Source organism: Sprattus sprattus (genome assembly GCF_963457725.1).
Source record: "Sprattus sprattus genome assembly, chromosome: 17".
NCBI lineage: Eukaryota > Metazoa > Chordata > Actinopteri > Clupeiformes > Clupeidae > Sprattus > Sprattus sprattus.
Window position 1 is genome coordinate 17,057,795 of NC_137915.1, and position 22,133 is coordinate 17,079,927.

A 22,133-nucleotide genomic window follows, 5' to 3' on the forward strand; every position below is an offset into this window, starting at 1 on the left:
CTCTTAGTTTGACTGTCCCTTGTACGTCTCTTTGGACAAAAGCGTCTGCTAAATGACTAAATGTAAATGTGCGCGCACACACACACACACACACACACACACACACACACACAAAACACACACACACACACATTCTCCACACAGGCACACTTAAGGCAAATCCCTGCCATTACTTAAGTTAATTACTAGTGTGCTGCATTTCTAAGGTGTTTCTGAGTATGTCGACCATTGAAACTGATATTGAACTGGGTGTGTGCAACTGGGCGGATTCCTGGAAATAAATGCAACAATGATGAGACATTGCATCTTAATGTTTACTATGTGTCTGCCCTTTATGTTGAAACCCTGCCTCCCTAGCCAGCTGAAGTATACATCTGTGTTGACATAAACAAGTCACTCTCTTTAAAATCTGACCGTGTCAAAAGAAAGGCGTTTCATTGCATGGAGTCCGGTAGTCTAGTGTCCTTGACGAGAAAATCACTGTTCCACCCGAATGTATAGATCACTTGTAATGTAAGGTGTGGCCCATAAAGGTACTTGTGTGGGCAACAGTGTATTTTAAATACCATGGCAACAGATCTCCAATGGCAGAGGCTGACTGATTCTAGATTTATTTGGAGGCATAGAATTAGTATTCCACACCGATGTTTGAAACAATCATGTTTACACATGGGCCAAGTTCGGTTGTGGGTGATAACGTAGCTCTTCTAATGTAGCCTACATACAAAGATACAAAACATATTATAACCTGAAAATAATAGTCTAACAATGTAATCTAATGGCGCACTTAGGTCTGTTGTGTTGAAGCGCTGTTGTGTCTTCACTATTCGAAATGTAGGCCTACTGGTTGTTGTTATAATAATCTGACTCATCATTTCTAATGAAGCTGACTCAGTGACGTGTTTTAACGGGAAGTCATGGACAGAACATTGGGGGAAATGACACCGTCATGTAAACAAATGTATTCTTAGCATATATTATTACGTTAACAGTTACCATAACTTTGTCAACATAAATATATTATTTTAATACACAATTTTTAACTATGTAAGCTACAACAACTTCGTATGAGTAGCCTACACTGAAAGTGAATTTAACCGTGACAACCGACTGCAGGACGGTCACACCGGTATTTTTCTCATTATCTACCTCTTTAGTCATGGAGGCCTACACAATATTACAACATATCAAATGGACATGTAATTGTAGTGATCGTGATCAGGATGCTTCTGCGGCAGGACTGCCAGTTCACTCGGAAGGCAGGAAGCGGCGTGGGCAGTCTCTCCCTCTGTGTCACTGCCTGCGTCAGACGCCAGGAGGGAGTTTTCCACTGACGAAAAAGCCTGCGCTGCCGAGCAGACTGGTTCAGACAAGGGAAACGCTTCAGCTGGTACGGTGTCCATACAATAGCGAGACAAAACCCGGAGACTCTGTGCACGGATAAAGCGCGATTGTGTCGCCTGGATTACTATTATTTCAACCTCTGATTTCATCTATTGTCACTAATGGTGATCGGATACGTTTATTCTTGGTGAGTGTCGGGGTTCACTACACTTCTAATTTATGTTCAATATCTTCTGAGGTGTAGGGTAGCCAAATAGTTTGAATGTTCCTTTGCCTATGTCACTGGAACAGATATGCTGTTGCGGTAATTATTTTTTCTGAGGGAAGTTTGTTGGTCTTTAAGATGGTTTGTGAGGTAGCTGTTTGACGATGTCAAACTTTATACTGTTTATACTTCCCATACAATGAAGCAGCTCTGTCGATGCTAAACCGCTCTGTGAAACGTTTATTCTTAGCGAATGGTAAAATAGGCTATTTAAACCTAGACTGTTCATCTTTGCTCTTGTCAGCTACTAAGAGATATGCGTTCAATAAAGGCCTAGGCCTATAGATTTATTTGTCATTCAATAATAATAGTCTATTGTTGACCATAGACCATGTAAATAGATAAACATTTAGTGAAAAGGAGCGTGCCGCTTAACATAATAAACCGATATGTTGTCTCGCAGTTGTCCGCCTGTGTTAGCCTACGTTTAAAGAGATGACCCTCACTGGTCTGTGTTTCATTCAAAAAAGTTGGATGCAGTCGCGGACAATGATTGCTGTACTCTGTCATCCAACAATTTGGTTTTGATATGAGATAACAGCTCCTGTTGGTTGTATGAGATAGCCAAAGTAAATTGATTCCTTGTAGTCCTCAGCGGTGGCGCGTCTCTCGTAACTAGAGCGACTCCTGAAGGTACTACAGGACTTTTCAGGGAGTGAGTCTTGTAATTGGCATTAATCACTGGGATCATCGGGTCTCTAGCTGGGTTTCCGTCCAACTTTTTAATGCGAATTTTGACCATTCGAATAGGAAATTCTGTGCGGAAACGCTTAACATTCGCATAAAGTCTTCCAAATCGAATAACAAATCGATTCGCTAGAGGGGGGCGGATTATCCCAATTCGCATAGGGTAGCCTATAATGTGACTAAGGTTAATAGAAATCGCATATGTTGATATTATGTTACCTGTCTCCATTAAAGTTGTTTCAACCTCAAGTTTTGAACCCACCGCTGTTCACAACTCCTCCCTTGATTAGGAGAGTGTCCATTTTACATTTGCGTAACACCGCGGATGAAAAGGTGCGCTGATTCGCATTTTTATTAGCCGAATTTCCATAAATGCGCTTAAAATATACGAATGAGTGGAATGGACACACAGTTTATGAGCGATGGTGTGCTTGCCACTTTGCTCTGGCAGGTTAGCCAGGCAGACACATTGTCAATGATCTGCTGAAGTTGCTCAAATTCATCTATCAGCTGTAGCCTATCGGTGGCCTTTGATGAGAACACTGATTGCATTACAATGTGTTGCCTGGTTAATGAGCAGGTGATTCCACGTTAGTTTTGTACAATTTTCATTAAAGTAATCTTATAAGTGTGCATACACTAAACGCAGGCTATAGGCTACATTATTTAGGTTACCTGTTGGGGTAACATAGCTTAGTCAAGAGTAATTATAATACTTAAGAATTCATTAAAAGTTCCGTTATGTAATTGAAAACAACCAAATTCCTGATTCTGGGGTCTGAGGCTTTATCGCTTGTTGACTAAAAAAAGATTCCACTGTGCGAGCGATTTTCACACGGAACTCTGATGGTATGCTATATTGCTGTCTCTAGCGCGACCTCACTCGCTTGTTTGTGGGAATCATGTTCTCTCAGATTATGGTCGCTTGAATGAGTCTTTGTTTAGACCCAGCTCTAAGAGGCTGCTGGGCGGCTTGTGGCTCCGTCGTTTGCCTGGCCATAATTTTTTCATAAAAAATGAATTTACTATCTTTCCTCTCTCAACATCCTATCTAAATCTGCTGAGCACCTTGTGGCTGGAAAGCCATTGTTTTGCTTTGTGCCCCAACTTTCCTTTGAAAAATATACTAGGTTGAAAGTGCTTGTGATTTTTGTGAAATTAAAAGTGCTGTCATTTTCTGAAATTCATTTTAAACACTGAAAGGAACGGGTTATGTACTGAAGTGCAAAATTATGGTAGTATCCTCTTCATTTATGTTGAGAAAAGTCCTTCTTTAGGGCAGCAGGTGTGGCTGTATGGTTGGGGGGGGGGGGGTTGGTTAAGATGACCTGTCTCGCTGATATCCTGTCCAGCCTCACTTCACAGCTCTCTCATAAGCCGACGGCCTCATTCTTCTTACACAGGCAATGGAGTAGAAGTCGTTTGGTTTCACCCGAACAGGAAGTAGTAGTGTTTTACTGGAAACCACATGCTTTTGCTGAGCTGCCCTGACTGTTTTTGCTCCCTTTGCGTCTCCTCTTGTAAAACCAAGTCGACGGCAGGGTTAATCAGTGGTTCCTTGCCGCTGTCTGTCTGTACCCCCCCATCCCCCCATTTGCATGTTCACTGGCTGTGCTGGGGCTTTTGTGTCCTGAGATTTGGGGGGTGGGGGGGGGGGGGGTTGTTAGGGAAGCATATGAGAGGGGTGAGCTAGTGGAGGGGTCCCATCTGTTTTGTCATTTTCCAGCATTCCTTGCAGCTTGTGAGGTGGCCCAGACAGGGGCTGACCCCTCTGCCACACACACAGTGGGGCGAAAACTGAGAGCGAGGCTGACCCCTCTCCCTGGGGAGTCTAAGCATTAGAGACTATTGTCTGACTCAGTTTCCATGAGTAAGCTAGTTAGGTTCAATTCCTTTGCCATGTTGCAGGTCAAAAATGTAATGCCCAAGTGCATCCTCACAAATACAGTATCTTGTTCTTTCTGTGTAAGATCTGAAATATTTGTACTCATTTGCTATAATATATATATTTAACACACACACACACACACACACACACACACTTTCTTTCTTTTATTAAACGCCACTCACATTCCAGTTTAGCTGACACAATTTCTCTGCAGAGCCAGTTGAGGACTTGTTCATAATCTGCTCCTTTTGCAGTTAATGACAAGCTCCCCAGATGACAGTTTGCCTTGGCCCAGCCCTAGTGTGGATAGGCCTTCCCTTCTCCAGAGCCAACTCTCATGTTTGCATGCATGTCTTTGCTGAAGGACTGTCATACACCAAACCCTAATCATGCAGTGAGTCTCTGGAAGTTATAAAGCTCGACTTGCTCTACCACCGCTGGAGCCGTATTTGTTATTTCAGTGCTATTCAGGGATGCGTTCAGGAATTTTGGAGGAATTCATTGTGTTTGGTTCCTCCTCAGCGAAGAGACATTAGCCATGGCAGTATTTCATGATTGCCTTCAGAAAACAATGTCTGGAATTGCAGAATTTACAAACAGTTCCGGCCAACGTCACCCACTTGTGCTTGTTGCCGTGATGTGGTCAGGCAAGAATGCAACAAACGGGCCCAGAAATCCCCAGCATAAGGTGTCCATCAGGCCCAACAGGTGTGCCCTTAAAAGGCATCTCTGACTCTGGAGTATGTCCCTGTGGGGACACTAGCGCACCAGGAGCAGCGGGAGCACATCTGGGTTCAATCAAGTCCCTTCCATCCCACATTACAGAAGGGGTTCATCCTGCCAGAATGGAATGCCTGTGGCTTGGAGGCATCGAATTATTTGTTTGTTTAAAGTCCCTAGCCGCACCAGCACTACTATCTGGGATGGATATGCACACAAGGTTTGTGTGTGTGTGTGTGTGTGTGTGTGTGTGTGTGTGTGTGTGTGTGTGTGTGTGTGTGTGTGTGTGTGTGTGTGTGTGTGTGTGTGTGTGTGTGTGTGTGTGTGTGTGTGTGTGTGTGTGTGTGTGTGTGTGTGTGTGTGTGTGTGTGTGTGAGTGTGTGAGCCACAGGAACAGAATGTTTCCCTGGCAAAAGTTGATCTTTTTTTTCGCACCCCCAACCTTCCCACCTCCCTCCTCTCTGGCCGTCTCCGGAGAGAGCTGGGGAGTTTGGTGCTTTTGAGCCACCAGGTGGAGTCTTTCTCTTTTTTTTCCTTTTCTTCCCCAACGTCATGCCCGGATTCCTCTGGCAGTTGTGAAATTTCGTGACCATTCATCATGTGTTGTATCTGGATTTCAACCCCCGCACTCCCAACAATTACACACACACATACACACACACACACACACCCATACCAATTGCATTCTAAATGCTCAGAAAGAGAAAGAGAGAGGGAGAGGGAGAGGGAGAACGAGCAGAGAGGTAGAATGTCACAAAGGGGTGCTGCGTGCTTCGAAGCGTCGATCTCCCACAGATGATCACGCTGCGCCCGCCCCCCACACACGCCCACAGCTTTAATAGCTTGGCATGGACACTTTTGTGAATGGCATGCAAATCCGCCATCCAGAGCAGGTTAGCATATGTTCAGTTCTGAAGGGCTCTGTTATCAGCTGTGGTCATGCTGCTGCGTCACCAGCTGCTAGGGCAAAGTCAACTTTCCAGCACCAGTTCTGTGTGTGTGTGTGTGTGTCTGAGCGTGTGGGCTTATCTGAACTTTGCGTGTGTGTATTGGTCTGAACGTGTGTGTTTAGGCGTATAAGCAGCAGCAGCAGCAGTCCAGTGTAGCTCCAACCAGCTGCTTGGCTGGGTTATCTCTGGTTTGCTTCACCTCACTTCTGGGTCTACACAGGGAGAGCTGGTGAGTCCAGCGGTTTTAACAAGAATTTATTTCAGGATTTGTACGCGCCTTCAGGGAACCGTTAAGTGTTTTGTGCTGAAGCTTACTCTAAAACCATCTCGTTTTGGAGATGAGAATGTGCAACTCCCATAACTTTGACTTCCAGCTATTCGCCTGAATTGTCTGCACTTGTGCTTCTTTGGTTCATTTAGAAAAGGAAATAACTGTATTGGTGCTAATAGCAATACTAATTATAATCTGTGGTGGTATTTCTAGTTCTTTCAGGTACATCACTTGAATGCGTTCAGTATTATGGAGTCAATGCTTTTCAAGAGTGCTTCAACAGAGAACTCCCACCTGGGGCACACTCATGATATTTTTATACTTGAGCGCTGCCAAGCTCTTTTGTTCCGCAGGAAAGAGAATTTGTGAAAACTGTACCACTAGCCTCTGTTTGGAAGATCTCTAGGCAGAGCCGTATCAACCCACCCTGCTGTCCTGATCAGAGATCTGGTGTGTGTGTGTGTGTGTGTGTGTGTGTGTGTGTGTGTGTGTGTGTGTGTGTGTGTGTGTGTGTGTGTGTGAGGGGTGGGGGTGGACAACCCTTTTCCTTTTATTGCCCCCTCCGTGAGATTTATCTTTCTCAGACTGTGCGACAGCTGGGAATACCTCATCTTAGGGTGGGTGTGTGTGTGTGCGTGCATGCATACATGTGTGCGTGCAGACGTGTGTGTGTGTGTATGTGTGTGTGTGTGTGTGTGTGTGTGTGTGTGTTCCCTCCGCCTTTTCATTGGTCTTTCCGTGCAGCTTGATGGAATGACAGAGATGCATAATTTATGGGGCAGCGAAATCGCGCGCCGTTCCCCATCTCGCCTGTCTGATCCGATCCCTGTCATCTCCAGACCTGACGACAGGCAGGCAACAGGCCTCGGCTTCTCCAGGGGTATCTCATGAGGTACATCAGAGGTGAAGGAAAAGTGGCCATGTCTGCTTTTTTTCCCGCAATTACCTACATCCTCATCAATCCTGGGTTATTGTGCGGGTGTAGGGGAGGGGCGGTGAGAGAGACCCCAGATTTGACACAGACTGTAAGGTTATGTCCTCAGCACCCTGCCCCCCCCCCCCCCCTCTCTCTCTCTGTCCCTCCTTCCTTGGGATTAGCTCCTCTTCATTGTTTCTGCCTGTTGAACAAGATTAACAAATCAATGTGTCAGGTAGGCTGCAGTCAAAAGACAATGACCCAGTTTTGACACCAGGGCTGCCCCCCCCCCCCTCTCGCTCTTTCTTTCTCTCTCCCTCTCCTCCTCTCATCTCCCCCTCTCCCTCCCTCTTTGGCCATAGCCTTTAATTAAAACTCCTCAGCTGACTTGGCTCTCTGTCCCTCTCCATCTCTCCCCCACTTGTCTTTCAGTCTCTCTCTCTACATCCCTTCTTCCTTCATCTCTCTCTCCTCTCTTCTCCCCAGGGGCATCCTTGCAGTTTTGTTGTTTTTTTGCCCCTCTCCTCTTTAACAAGTGTCTGTGTGTGTGTGTGTGTGTGGTGGGGGTGGGGGGTTAACATCTGGTAAAATGGCTGTTGAGTCTGTATTTGTCTTATGTGGATGAAGTTTTTCTGGTGTTAGACAGAGGTTTGTCGATCCATAGATGCCAGGCTCTGATGAAGCTGAATGCAAATACTTGGATATGAAAAATCATATATAGGTACGTTTTCTTAGTCAAATGAGAAGACGGTGATTAATATCTCTTTTTTTGTTAATGTAGCTATATGAAGTGAAACCAAAATAATAGCATGACATTGAGGCGTGTGTGTGTGTGTGTGTGTGTGTGTGTGTGTGTGTGTGTGTGTGTGTGTGTGTGTGTGTGTGTGTGTGTGTGTGTGTGTGTGTGTGTGTGTGTGTGTGTGTGTGTGTGTGTGTGTGTGAGAACTCCCTCAACACATATTCTCTCTCTTTCTCTCATTCTCTTTCTATCTGTCTATATTTTTATACACACACACAGAGAGTGACAGAAAATGGCCTGGTTCTGTGAGACATGGTTGGCTGCTGCTAAATCGGTCCCTGCTCAGTGCTATGACAGAGGCCTCCCTAGTCCCAGTGTGTGTCCTGCACTGTTGAGTCTCACAGCATGGTGCACTACACCAAGTATTGCCGCCTAGCTTGCGTAACCGCTCAAACTGGCTGCACCAGGGAGACCCTGGCGTGTGGAGTGAAACTTTGAAGTTTTTTTTTTAATTGTTTGCTGTAAGGATGCTAACGTAACGCGGCCAGATAAGGCCACTCAGGCGTGTAGTCCCATGTGTATTTACAGTTCCTTGAAAGATGGGGGGGGGGTTTGGTTGGCCACCAGTTGGGAACACCTTGGTCCTGGCACCTTCTGCGTGTTGTGTTTGAGAGTGTGGCAATGCAGCCTGAGGCACAGGTGGCGCAGACAGCGTCTTGCCGTCTGACACGCCGTCTGACACGTTCAATGACTTCCCCTGTGCTCTCCTCCTCACCTCCTGCTGTTCCTCTTCTGCTTGCTGAAAAAAAGAAACGGTTCTCGGCGATATAGTGTTTGACTCACTGTTGTGTCGTGTGGTGCCAGAGTTCAACCAGAATGTTCTCTAGTCTACACCCTGATGTGTTTGCGTGTGACGGTGTGAGTGAGTCGTCTGAGAATCTTTATTAGTGTGTTGCCTTTGGTAGACTGTACCTTCTTAGTTTTTTTTTGTCGTCTGGGAGGGGTTGGTGTCTGGGTGGTGAGGCGCTGTGTACAGACACTACCAATGACCCATCTTGTCTTGAAGTCACGACCGCCTCATTATTCCTGGAAGTGTAGAGGAGAGGACCGTCAGCCAGGAAACCAGTCACACACACACACACACACACACACATATACACACACACACACAAACTCAGCCTGAGTGGCCAAGCAACAGACTGGGTCGTTGTGCAACCTTCATTCGTCACTTAGATGCCAGCAAGCTACATGAGCCTTTGAGGAATATAAGTTCTGTAATGGTCCCTTGAAACTAACCTGATTTCAGTGCTGCAATGGCTGATGAACAGACGTCACTGTGTGTGTATGTGAGGGAGAGAGACACAGAGTGTGTCTTTGCTGTTGTTTGTGTAACTGTTCCTTCCTTCTCCAAGTACTGACTGTATCAGCTGATGCAGGCGTCTGCCTAGGACAGAAAAAGACGCAGAGTTTGTGGACAGACTGATGGAGAGATCGCTCTCTTCCCCTCTCTGTCTCTCTCTCTTCTAGTCTGTGTATGTGGGGGGAGGTGGTGTATGGTCGAGGGTGTGAGCAGACAGCACCATAGTGACCTCCGGTGGAAAAATCAACAGATTATTCAGCGGCAGATGCTTCTCTCTCTCTCTCTTTTTTTTCTCTCCTCTCTCTCTTTCTTTCTCTCTCCTCCCTCTCTCTCTTTTTTTCTCTCTCTCCTCTCTCTCTTTCTTTCTTTCTCTCTCCTCTCTCTCTCTCTTTTTTTCTCTCGCTCCTCTCTCTCTCTCTCTCTCTCTCTCTCTCTCTTTTTTTCTCTCTCTCTCTCTCTCTCTCCCCCCCTCTCTCTCTCTCTCGTCAGGAGGCTTCACTCAGAGAGGGGTGACCGCCTAGTGACCGAGCCTTCTCTTTCCCCTCAAAGGATTGATTGTTTTTACTGCTGAACAAGCGGCTTCTCCCCTGCAGCTGGGGGGAGAAAAAGAAAACTGCATTCAGGGGTTGCATAACAAACATGTTTACTATGCCAAAATCTGCACACATATTTACCTTCAGGTGGCCTTCTGCACTATTACGAGAGCCACACACACACACACACTTGTGCATACCTGCATGAAGTCTTAAAACCCTGCGTGTTAATTGCGACGTAGCAGGCTCCATTCTTCTTTAGAGAGCTGGTGGTAGGCTGCCACCTCTGTATGCACTTCTTCGCCCCTGATCAATGTACTCGTTCAGCTGATTGGATTTGTAAGCGGGTGAAGGGTCTGGTAATTGTTGACTCTGCCTGATTGATTGCTTCCTGTTCCTCTTGAGACCTCCGGGGCTATTGAGCATGCACTCGGCACACAATCAGAAAGGCCCGAGAGAACACTCCCGCACCCGTTCGGCTCCCTGTAAGTGCCCTTGTTGGAATTGTTTACCAGGCTGGCCCAGAGGTCTCCGGGACATGTTTGATCTGATCAGAGGTTGCTGCAGGTTATAAGCTGAATGGACTGGTTTGGTTTGGCCCCGTTCCCAGCATCTGTTGAGTCGCCTTGAACTGTGTTTTTAAAGATGAGTCTCTTTATGATATTTAAATGGACACTGTGCACAGTGAGCTGAAGACAATGATGAATGATGACGAAGCATGTTGGGGAGGGAGAACGTGCTGTGGCCATAGCAATTACACACACACACACACACAGACACACACACACACACACACAGAGCCCCTGAGGCATGACATATTTTTTGCTGATGATGTCAAATTAGTATGTTTGTATGTAATGAGAAACACGTTAATTACTATGCTAATGACATTAGCCTCAAATAAGATTGATAATTAATGTCTCCTCTCTCTTTCTCTCTCTCTCTCTCTCTCTGTTTGTCTTGCTTTCTTCTCTTTGCTGCAGATCATCTACCGCTCCATAAGCGCCATGAGTGGGGTTTTGAAGAGGAAGTTTAATGAGGTCGAAGAAGACCAGTGCTACTCCTCGTCCTCTCCGTCCTCCCTCACCTCCTCGGCAGGATGGGATTCGGATGGAGAGAGCTGCTTCTCCGACACCCTGGACTCCACCCCTAGCAACCCTAGTTCCCCAGCAACAGCTCCAACCAGTGAGTGTCCCATCCATTGCTTTTTTCCTTCTCTTTTACAAATGAAGGTTTTTTTTTCTGTATGTCAGTCTTTGACTTCATTGAGTTTGCCGTCACTCCCTCTCTCTCACACACACACCCCCACACAAACACCCACACACATAGAGGAGAAAGCACGCGTCACACAGCGGTCCCTTATCTCTCTGTGAATGGGCACCCAGTGTCCCAACTGATAAGGCCTGGGTTAAATTGGCTGCTGAATCCCATGCAGCAAGAAATCCACACATTGCAAATGCAATCCATTGCTTCTGCGCTTACAGTCTAACACAATAACCCCGAGGTCAATTTGATTGGTGACATGGGATTTCCTACTCCCCATACATTTATAGTAATAGCAATAGATTTCCTTTGCGAAAGACATGACACAAAAAGCCTCCCAGTCTCAACCCTCTTCACTGGGGACGTGTGTGGAGATAGTTGGTACCGTGTCGGGTCCAGGCCAATGCGGCATGTTTTTTTTGCCCCCTATCTACCCCACACATGCGCGTGTACGCCGTCCCATGTCGTTGTCGTGGGAGTGGCATGTGCAAGGAGGAGGAAGGGCTAATAGTTGTGAGGTTCCCAGGATGACGGGGCACGGAGCCAGTGAGCGTCAGCGTGGCAAAGTGCCAGGCGGCCCAGAACACACAGAGCCTTGTCTGAGAGGCCTCTTGTCTGAGAGGCCTGGGCACGTACCCAGCACAGGTGCTGCAGGAGGTGCAGAGCATGGAGGGGGGGTGGGGGGGGGCTGAGAGAGATGGAGAGAGACGGAGAGAGATGGAGAGAGATATGGAGAGGGAGAGAGATAGATAAATAGACAGAATGAGAGGGAGGGAGAGAGGTGTTAGCCTGGGGATGAAGTATGTCAGTGTACATGTGTGTATGTGTGCTGTTTATAGGGTTGAGAAGAGCACTGGTTAACATTAAGACCTGCCAAAGCCGCCTGTCTATCTGTGCCATTTCCAGGAGAAGCACTGGAGAGAATCCCTGTCTCTGAGAAAAGAGATTCTGTTCAGTTCTTCTCTGTCTGCATCATCAGAGTCAGGTTGAGGCATGTCCACAGTGTTGTATATTCACACCAGTAGTTTCCAGCTGCAGAAGTTGGCTAATTTGACTGAATTATTATATTAATAATCACGCCTGTCTCTGGTTGTCTTTGAAGTTGAGTCTTGTGGTCGTCTTTTGGTAGAGTTTTAATTAATGTGACAGACATGGAGGCTTTTGAAATGTTTGTTTTTTTCCACCACCATAAACTAGACTGAGAGGAGGCGAGTGTTCTTAAGAATACAGTCCATGACGGGTAGTATCTATGAAGTGGCCTTCCCAGCGAGATTCAGAGTATAATGTAAAACAGCTGGGCAGGAGGAGAGTAGAGTCTCTTCTGTCAGCAATGCACAACAGATAATGAGTGAGTTGGAGAAAAAAAATTCATAGAGAGAAGTGGACAAACATATTTTTGTTGTTGCTCACATGTATTTTTGTAGCTGTGCTTTGATCTCCATACAGCTTTTAAGCTGACAGTGTCTAGCATAGAAAAATGGCTTTGCTGTGTCTGATGGGAGAGCTGCTGCCTGTTGACAGTGACTGGTGGTCCTGCTAATAGAGGCTGTAGGGTGGGGTGGGTGGGGTTTTGTTTGTCAGGGCTGTGAGGCATATAAAGTTGGACAGAGTGGCCTCTTATCCACAGGCTGGAGAACCGTGTGTGCGCGTTCGCTAGACTGAACTGGCCCTTCATACTCCGCTCCGCTGTGCTCGGTCTCGTCCCGGTAACATCAGACTTCCAAACGCTGGTTTGGAATTCTGGCGGCTCTGCTTCCGATGCTTCCAACAGTCGGCGTCTGCCAAAGGGAAATTCCTAGTCGGGCTGTTTGTCTGAGGACAGAGTTGGTTAGAAAATGCCCTGGTTATCCCGTGTTACATTAGCCGTTGAACACTGTTCGAAAACCTGACACTTTAATATCTTTTCATAGTCTAAAAATAAATGTTTTCCAAGGTTTGTGGTGTCTAACAACCCGACCTAATTGGCTTTCTATTGGCCCAGTAGTGCTAGTAGGCATACACTCTGTGGCTTGTAAACAGAATTAATCAGGCGATGGTGTTTGTTTGGCAGGGTGTTGTCTGCCATCTAGTGGGCCCATTACGAATTGCAGCTCTGGACGTCTCAGTGCTCGGGGGGGGGGGGGGGGGGGGGGCGCGGCGCGGCGCATGACAACGTATTACAAAACCCAATAGAGATATGTAAAGACTGACATTCTCTCTCTCTCTCCCTCTCTATTTATATATATATATTAAAGCTTTAAGCTTCATTGATATGACTGTAAGTACAATATTGTCATTCAATTAAAATTACATTTTTCTTTTTCTCTCTCTTTCAGCAACATCCATCCTTAAGAAGTCCAAGCGAGCAAGGAGGGGCAATGTGCAGTTTAACCAGGTGGAGGTTTTCTTCTTCCCGCGGTGCCAAGGCTTCACCAGTGTACCGAGCCGTGGTGGCTGTTCCTTGGGCATGATGCAAAGACACAGTGCCCAGCGCAGCTACACGCTGGCAGAGTTTGCCGTCGAACAGCGCCACCTACGGCTCGAGAAGCTCAAGAACAGGATGAGGGAGGAGAAGCTGGAGACCCTCAAGCACAAAGTAAGTTTGAAGGAACTTGGTAGTTTCAGCTTTCAATTATAATTCCATTGTAGCTCTAAATATGTCATAAAGACAACCTGATTTTTGATTACTTTGCATTCTACCTAAGAATTTGACATACTCCTACAATTTTCTCAAAGTGTTCCCTCTTCTTTCCTCCCTCCCAGCTTACGAAGAACGGTACTCAGGAGTCGGAGGAGGCCGATCAGCTGACGCTGGACGACATCCCTGAGGACGAGATCGACCTGAGCGGCGTGAACGTGGACGACGGCTCCTTCCTGCAGCCGTACCCGTCCAAGCGACGACACACCCTCCTCAAGGCTGCCGGCGTCAAGAAGATCGACAAAGAGGAGAAGCGACAGTTGCACGAGCTGCGTCTCTCGCGGGAGAACTGCGGCTGCGACTGCCAGACGTTCTGCGAGCCGGAGACCTGTAGCTGCAGCCTGGCAGGCATCAAGTGCCAGGTGAGGAGCCCCCCTCTAGCGCCCTGGTCATGTGATCTATAAATCAAGAATAAAACACCTGTAGCTCTTTACACTGAAGCCAGTCCATAATTGATGGTGGCTCAATGCTTTCAATGAATTGAATATGGTTCTAAGGAATTCTAATGAACCCACAAAGTAGATGTATTATAGAATTATTTACAATTATACTGTGTGTAATAAGGTTTTCAGAGGTAGCGTTTAATTTTTTGTTTGTTTTCATTTATAAAAGTATTTTGTGTTAATGATATGTACCACTTCTTACATTTCAAAGGTGTTCTCAAAGGAATGTAACCGAACTGAAGTATTAAGTCTTTAACGTTTTGGTATTTGTTTGCTTTGGCTCAGATGGACCACTCGTCTTTTCCCTGTGGCTGCTCAAAGGATGGCTGCGGGAACATGGAGGGCCGCATTGAGTTCAACTCCAGCCGCGTGCAGACACACTACATCCACACCATCATGAAACTGGAGCTTGAGAAGCGACTGGACGAGCACTCGAACCAGGGCGACCAGTCCCCGCCGCCTCAGGAGCGCTACCCGGAGCCTCGCGCCCACCCCCACCAGCAGACGTCGGCGCCGGGCGTTCCCGCAGTACCCGCCATACCCACTTTCCACTTCAGCTCGGAGTTGACGTCGATCGGGGAGAACAGCTGCAGCAGCGACATGACCGACACGTCGTGCTCGTCAGGCCAGAGCGAGGACTGTGAGGAGAGCCCCGCCGCAGGAGAGCGTTCGCCGCTGGACGTGGACGAGAATGGACTCACGCGCATCCTCAGCTTTACCGACACCGACAGTGAGGATGCCAACTGCGGAAATGGCAACATCCGCCATGACCGCAACAATGACAATGAAAATGCCAACTGCCAGAAGAGGACTCAGTTGTCATTAACGACGGGGTTCAGCATCTTTGGAACATGTTATGAGGACAATGATAACTTGTCTGCCACACTCTCTGGCAGGCGCACAGACCTAGACGACAACAGGTCCTCTTCCATGTCTGAACTCTTAGACGAGAACGCCAACCAGGGCAACACCCTGTTCCACAGCGGCACGGTCCCCAACACGCCCTCCCCGTCGATCGATCACTCGTCCAGCTACATGGACCTGAGCCTGTCCTCGGAGTCGGACCTGGAGTTCTTCGACGGGTTCCCCTGCCTTGGTCCCAGCTCTCTGTATAACTCCCTCAAGGAGTACGAACACATGGACAACTTTTTTCAGTTCCAGTTGCCTAGTTACCCCAGCCTGCCCCAGGGCAGCGACCCAGGGACCTGCCTCCTGGAGTCTCTGATTGGCTTGTCAGAATCGGTTCCAGAGCCACCGCCTACTTTCACAGACAATCAGTTGTTGGAAGAAGCCATGAAGTTGTCTGTGATGGAGTCTGTAAAAGTTTAATATGGGCGGAGACTGTGGAATGGACAGTATTGTACATATTTAAAAAGAAAAAAACAAACCTTCTGGGATTGGATGTGTACATGTATTTACTTTGATGTGAACCATCTTGATGGCTGTGGTGTCACTCGTCCCCTCCTGATGTTGAGATTTCTTGTATGCCTTTGAAACTTCAGCAAAGCAGTACGTTTAAAAGTTGAAATCATCCAAACGGTAGCTAACATTTGTGTTAATATGGGGGAAACCAACCAGGTTTAAAGACTTGGCTTTTTAAAGCTCTATGCCCACGGATCAGGGTTCTGGGTACCCGAGTTGGTTCTCCTTCTGGGATGAATTGGCCAGCTGCAATTATTGTATATTATCTTCAGTGGGGCATGGGGGAGGGAGTCTACCAATATCACAGAATGTGAACCTCAGGGAATTGTTCTGGTTTCTGAAAGAAACGCATGGAGACTCATCATTGAGATGGGAACTCTTCAATGGGGCTCTTCACCACCGAGACGATGCCAATATTTTCAAGGCCTCACTTTAAGGAACCTTGATTGTTTTTGTAGTCCCTTTCTTCTGGCTTGTGGGTGTTAAAATCCACTGTCATTTGTTTTTAAATCACGAGGCTAGAGAAGAACTCCAGATTCCTCATGATGGGGAACTTTAGGATCTGATATATGGTACACAGTTCCCCCAAAGGCTCCTCAATCAGCACTTTATCTTTGAAGATAGTCATGAAATAAACAAAAGTGTATGGCAGAGGAGTATGTTCACCTCCTTTTGTGTCTTTGAAGTCGAGATTGTTGTAAACTGCCTCTGATGATGGGTCAACAGTTCAGAAGTTTACCAGCTAGAATTACTGAGCATTTTTATTTATTGTCAAACCAAGAATATTACCGCTGTAAATCATTCAAAAAGGATAATATAACTAATATCTATTATCAATATCGCTTTTTTTATTTATTCCTTAAGTTTTATTAGTTTTCTTTTTTAATTTATTTCTCTAAACACCAATTTAAAAATGGGGAGCATTGTATAACCAGCAAATGCAACCATTTCTTAATTCTCCTATATGTTTTTTTTTTTCTTTCTCTTCCTTGTACACAATATTATTCTGTGAATGGAGAGGTTGAGCTTACTAGACATATTTAATAACCTATACTATTTCATCTTTTTTAAGTAACATTTTTGTTGGTTAAATTATTCATCACTTTTATCATTTCAGCAGTAATTTAATTTATTACATTTGGGGGCAATACAAGAGGGATGTGAAAAAGAGTTTACTAAAATGTGCCTGTTCATCAAAGGAGTCATGGTTGCCAGTCTGTTGTACACAGTGGTTGTTTTCTAGCAGTTGGATTGAACTGTATCACGTACCTATCTGAAGAAAGTAAGAACTGTAGGTCTGGAATATAGCCTATTATGTAGCTAGGAACTTACACTAAGATTTTCTAACTAATTTGTGTAGATTTAAAAAAAAAAAAAAAAAAAAGGAATTCTAATCTGTATCAATGATAAATTATTTTATTAAGAATAGAAATCTGCAATTTTCTTCAAATACTGAAACATTTGTAATATATTAATATAGAAAAAAAGTATACTTATGAAGACCTTAATTGTTGGGTGACGAGCCTTTTGCAAAGCCTCTCTGAGGTAGACGGTCTCCTGTTCAACTCAAACTAATGTAAATTTGCTAAGCCAAATTTGATTGTACTCAGAATGTTGAGATATAAACAATTGATCAACCTAACTGTGGCTGTAAACTATTTTTTTGTTTGTGGATAAAGCCTGCATATATTATGCAACTTGTACCATATTATGCAAAACTGTTGCCTGTGTTTCTTGTTTTCATGAAAACCTTAAGGCGGATGGTTGTTCACTGCCATTCTCCCTATATAAGGTGTGATTGGAAAATCATAGACAAATACATAATCCCATCCAAATGTACATATCCCATCAGAAACATGTCCCGTTTCAGCCACCAGTTCTGACTTAATTGGGAAAAGATGCATGTGGGACCCACACATATGTTAGTCTGAGTAAGGTATCATTTCAAAGAGCAAAATGCACAATCTGAACTGTATTTTTGCCTTCATTTGCTGTTCTTAAACTCTGCTTCATGTCCAAGAGGGCACTTTTTTTTGTTCTTGTTTTAAAAAAAATTACTTCTCATGAAGATGGGTATTTCTTGATCGTGAATTATTGTACGTTTTTGAACAACACTGCTTTTTTTTTTCTAAGTGTTTCTTACTTTTGCCTTTTTTGTTGTACATATTTCTTCAGCTTCAGTGGTACTACAGAGCAAACAATGCTGCTTTTTTATATTTTCACTCTTTAACTGTTTAAAGCTGTTCATTTCAAGTCATTCAACAGTAGTTTGTCCCTGCAAATAAAAAAGTTCAGCTTTTTTTCTTAAGCTATCTGACTTCTGCCTGTTTGTTGTCATTTCAATATATACTGTATATATTCAATATAAAACCTTATCGAGCAGTACAGTCGTGTAGTATGTGCACAATTTCACTTAAAACCATGTAGTTCCATACTGAATGAACAACATCATTGGTTTCTCACAGATGATAATAGCATTGACATGTCTCGTGTCAGAATTAACATTCTCAAAACTCCTTGTCTAACCTCCACATATGTCATCAAAGTAATGTTTCATTAGTTTAAGCACATATATGTGTGTACAATTGTCTGCAGTTTAGTTAAACCCCTCAAAGCATCTGTGACATGAAAGAAAGCTTACTTATTTGTAGAATATCAGTTTCAGTGTCATGGTATTTTTTTGAGTGCCTGCTAAATCGATAAATTACTTGTCATTTGAACCTTGATTGTTTACTTACTGATGAGTCTTGAAAGGCAGGAAATGTGTGTGAGATGTCATAGGCCGCCAAGGCAGAGTGGATGTGCCATGGCAGAAAAGGGATAAATACATGAAACAGTGCCACTATGTCAGACATATTATCATATTTTATTTGTCATATTTCTAGCTTTGGGCTTTACAGTACATAAAATCCTACCTGGCTGAGAATCATATACAGGGATCATATTCCTGAAATTAAGCAGGGGTTTCCAACACAGCAAATTACTGGTCAATGTACACTTCTGCAACACAGACGATATCAAGAATGGTTTGGTGGCCTCAAAAGAATGCTGATTAAGCAATGCTGATCTATTCTATGGAAGGGTTATCTTCTAAATGAAGCTGGAACGTCTATAAACATCTCATAGTTGGATAACATTACACAAAACAAATATATTTGGACGAGTGTGCTCTGTGTGTTGCTGTTGTGTCTGTGTGAGGGGCTTGTGTGTGTTGTTGTTTGTACACATTTTTGGACGAAGTTAAAATGCTGTTTTGAATCCAAAGTAACCGACAAACACTTTGATACTGATAGCTAAACTGTCTAGCTTCTAGAAGAAATATTCTACAATATAGGGGTTGTTCACTGTACTCACCCTTAGCAAACTGGCCCAGGGGCAGGAGCTGGAGGGATATTACATGTCAAATGAACTACTGAACTAAGTGAATTTTCTCATTTTTGGTTTCAAAAGATTTCATTTTAAGAAATTAATCTATAGCCTTTAGAACCAACAGTGGGGCAGCATTATTAGGTTTTTTTCATATACTAATTGCTTGCTTTAGTATCAAATAAATAGATGGCAGTAAAGTTTGGGCACAGATGACTTATAACAAAGTCGAACAAAAAAATGTGTTGTGTCTCATATCACTTCCCGTAGTCATTTGTCAATACTTCCGGTGTTAAAATCAAAATGGCGGCCTCCCAGGATGGCAACGTGAGTATCAGATCATGGAAAGTTATAATAACACCCTAAGTTGTTTTGGTAGACATCTATAACCAGCGTATTAGTCTTTCGTATATTTCATTACCAGATTTTTTAGAAAACACAAATTCACGATAAGAGTGATACACCATGAACTGTAGCATGCTAGCTAGAGTTAGCTTATAGAAATGGCAATTGTTTATATCCATATGTAACGGTTACCTCTGCATTTTCTTTGGCTTTGGAAGAAACACATTTCATATAACATCATTATATGTGTTCCTAGGATTTGGTCGACAGTGATTTGCCCGCTGCTGTAAAATTGTTGAACACCCTCACAGAACAGGTACGTTTCTACACTACGATGTCTTCATGCGGCATATACTTAAAGTAGGAAGAAGACTTCCTATATTACGTAAATCTGTAGCTGATTTAGCGTTATCATTTGTATTGTTAATGTTTCTCCAATAATGTTTTATGTGTCATTTATAAAGGTTGTGTCAGTCACAAGTCATGTCCAAAATTTGATCAAGAAAGTAAAGGACAAAGCATATCAAACTTCTAAGGTAACGAGACGAATCTTGCTAAATACTATTTTACGCTTGACCATACCCCTATTTGATTATTTTAAAGTGTATGTCACTAATTTGCAAAATTCTTGTGTTGTAGGGTTTGTCCTACCTCGACTTGAAGTACGAGTTACTGTTGTTCTACCTCCAAGATGTAACACATCTGATCAGTGTTAAATCGGAGGGAAAGAGCTTGAAAGATAACGATGCCATCCATAGACTTGTTACTATTAGAACGGTGGGTACTGAACAATGTTACAGACTCTGTTATGTGTCTGTCTCCTTTCCTTGGAATTGTCCCATATTTGCGGTTTGGTCATTTCCTCTAGATTGTAGAGAAGATGCGTCCACTGGATCAGAAGTTGAAATATCAGATTGATAAATTGGTCCGGACAGCAGTGACTGGAAGTCTTGGTGAGATATTAACACAACTGTTATGGCTGCAGAGTGTACAGGTTACATAATGTTAGCTATACCTAAGATTACATACTGTGACATGTTTTTTTCTATCTATTGTTATCAGCTAAAAATGATCCTCTGCATTTTCGCCCTAATCCTGACAATCTTGTCAGCAAAGTAAGTGATTTACCAATTCCACTTGGCCAGAACTCTTCAGAGTAATGCAAACCTATTTATAGTGTGTGTTATTCATTATCAGTTCAAATATTTTATTCTTGATTATCCAGCTGGGTGAGTCTGAGGGCTCTGATGAGGATGGCGGTGAAACGAAGACTGGAGATTCTGAGAAGGACGGCTCCTCTGCTAAGAAATATGTACCTCCCCGAATTGCCCCTATGCATTACGGTACGGTGTGGTCCTTTTCCTAACCTAACAACATTTTAACAAAGAAAGAGAGTCAAGAGAAACAGCAGCTTGTAATGGCAGCAAAGGTTTTTATGTAAGAAATATATATAAACATCTGAAATATAACACCCAATATACTTGTTTTGAATGTAGCAATACACTTTGGTTGAATTGAATAAGATTTAGAACTTGGAACTAGTCTGTTCTTTTCACTTATGGTTTTGTCTATTTTTTTTCTTGTTTTTCCCTCCAGATGGGGACCTGACAGAGGGGGACAAGCAGAAGGAACAGGTAGAAAAGCACAGACGTGCTGCCCTGCGCAGCTCTGTTATCCAGGAACTACGGCAGCAGTACAGCGACGCACCTGAGGAGATCCGGGATCGGCAAGACTTCCAGACCGAACGCGAGAGTCGGGAAGAGCAGCACAGGTCAGTAAATTCAGATTTCAGACCAACTGGACTTGTAAAATCTCAACCAATTCCTACTGAATTTAAACCAAATAATTTTACGGTTTCAAACTTGTATTAAATATGAGATGTTGGTTCTAATGTCCAGGATTAAGGCTGTTATTGTACTATGGACTCCAATAGGTGGAAATGTCTCTATACCTTACTTGAAACTTACATAAACTCTGAGGTGTGTTTGTAGTTCTTCACTGGACTACTGCCAGTGCACTTTTTGAATGAAGAGCTTTCTGTTCGACAGGAAAAACTACGAGGAGACCATGATGGTTCGCCTCAGCATGACCCGGGACCAGAAGGTCAAGAAGAGAGGACTGGTGGGAATGACGTCCCAGCTGAGTAACATCACACGCTTTGGTGACATCACAGGACTGATTGGGGGCGAGGGACAGGTATGTCTACGTCTTCTCCTGTAGCCTGTTAGTGTGTGGTTACATCATTTCTAATCACCCATGTCTGCTGTCAATTGTAGGATATGGAAAAACCACACGCCAAAAAGAAGAAACTGATGAAGAAGAAGACAAAAAGAAAGGGTACGTTTTCATTTTGTCAATTCCAGAATTGGGCAGGTGTGTAAATTTAAAGAAACCAAATCTAGAGAACATGTGCTTGTGCAAGTTAGACATTGAGGGATTGCATACATCTTTTCACTGTAATACAGACAAACTCCAGTTGCGATAAGTGCTCACTTCAGGTGAAGATGATTAATATGATTTTCTGTGTTCTTCCAACAGCTTTCAAAAAGCATCGATAAAGATGGCTGATAAACTCTACAGCTGAAGTTCCACTACAGACCAGCTCACTTGTTTTCAGTTTACTGTATATAATTATTTCCAGCTTCACTGTTGCCATATGGGTGAATAAATGTCCAAAATGAATTTTGTTTCAAGTTTTTTTCATTTATATAAACCCATCATAAGGGTCAATTAAATGATCTGTTTTCTGAACAAAGTACCACTCATGTACTGACTGCCGTGAGTTGATTGACACAGATTTATTTGTATTCACAAAACACACGTTACGATCGCCTTCATTAGCAATTACTCATTAAGAATAACTACTTGTAAAGCGCAACTGAATTTCTCTCATCAGCAACATTTTCGTATTTCTACTTGGATTTCAACTTTCGTTATGCATAAA

At 44.0% G+C, this 22,133-nt stretch overlaps 2 protein-coding genes across 2 annotated transcripts; both read left to right on the forward strand.

Moving 5' to 3' along the window:
- The first annotated feature begins 1,388 nt into the window (after window positions 1-1,388).
- Window positions 1,389-17,694, forward strand: csrnp1b (cysteine-serine-rich nuclear protein 1b). Its single transcript, XM_080854785.1, has 5 exons — window positions 1,389-1,531; window positions 10,657-10,858; window positions 13,252-13,511; window positions 13,679-13,975; window positions 14,342-17,694. The coding sequence occupies exons 2-5, from the start codon at window positions 10,681-10,683 to the stop codon at window positions 15,383-15,385; spliced, it is 1,779 nt and encodes a 592-aa protein (XP_080710911.1). The 5' UTR covers window positions 1,389-1,531; window positions 10,657-10,680; the 3' UTR covers window positions 15,386-17,694.
- Window positions 17,695-19,142: 1,448 nt separating this feature from the next.
- ngdn (neuroguidin, EIF4E binding protein) lies at window positions 19,143-21,864 on the forward strand. The gene is made up of 11 exons (XM_080854969.1): window positions 19,143-19,171; window positions 19,446-19,505; window positions 19,654-19,725; window positions 19,829-19,966; window positions 20,058-20,142; window positions 20,252-20,304; window positions 20,415-20,532; window positions 20,786-20,960; window positions 21,238-21,385; window positions 21,466-21,526; window positions 21,728-21,864. The coding sequence occupies exons 1-11, from the start codon at window positions 19,148-19,150 to the stop codon at window positions 21,745-21,747; spliced, it is 954 nt and encodes a 317-aa protein (XP_080711095.1). The 5' UTR covers window positions 19,143-19,147; the 3' UTR covers window positions 21,748-21,864.
- The last annotated feature ends 269 nt before the right edge of the window (window positions 21,865-22,133 follow it).

Excerpts from the sequence above, each read along its gene's own strand:
- csrnp1b (XM_080854785.1), top strand. The coding sequence starts at position 10,681 with ATGAGTGGGGTTTTGAAGAGGAAGTTTAATGAGGTCGAAGAAGACCAG. Across the intron at positions 10,859-13,251 it reads CCCAGCAACAGCTCCAACCA|CAACATCCATCCTTAAGAAG; the intron begins GTGAGTGTCCCA and ends TCTCTCTTTCAG. Across the intron at positions 13,976-14,341 it reads TGGCAGGCATCAAGTGCCAG|ATGGACCACTCGTCTTTTCC; the intron begins GTGAGGAGCCCC and ends GCTTTGGCTCAG.
- ngdn (XM_080854969.1), top strand. The coding sequence starts at position 19,148 with ATGGCGGCCTCCCAGGATGGCAAC. Across the intron at positions 20,305-20,414 it reads CTGACAATCTTGTCAGCAAA|CTGGGTGAGTCTGAGGGCTC; the intron begins GTAAGTGATTTA and ends TTGATTATCCAG. Across the intron at positions 20,533-20,785 it reads AATTGCCCCTATGCATTACG|ATGGGGACCTGACAGAGGGG; the intron begins GTACGGTGTGGT and ends TTTTCCCTCCAG.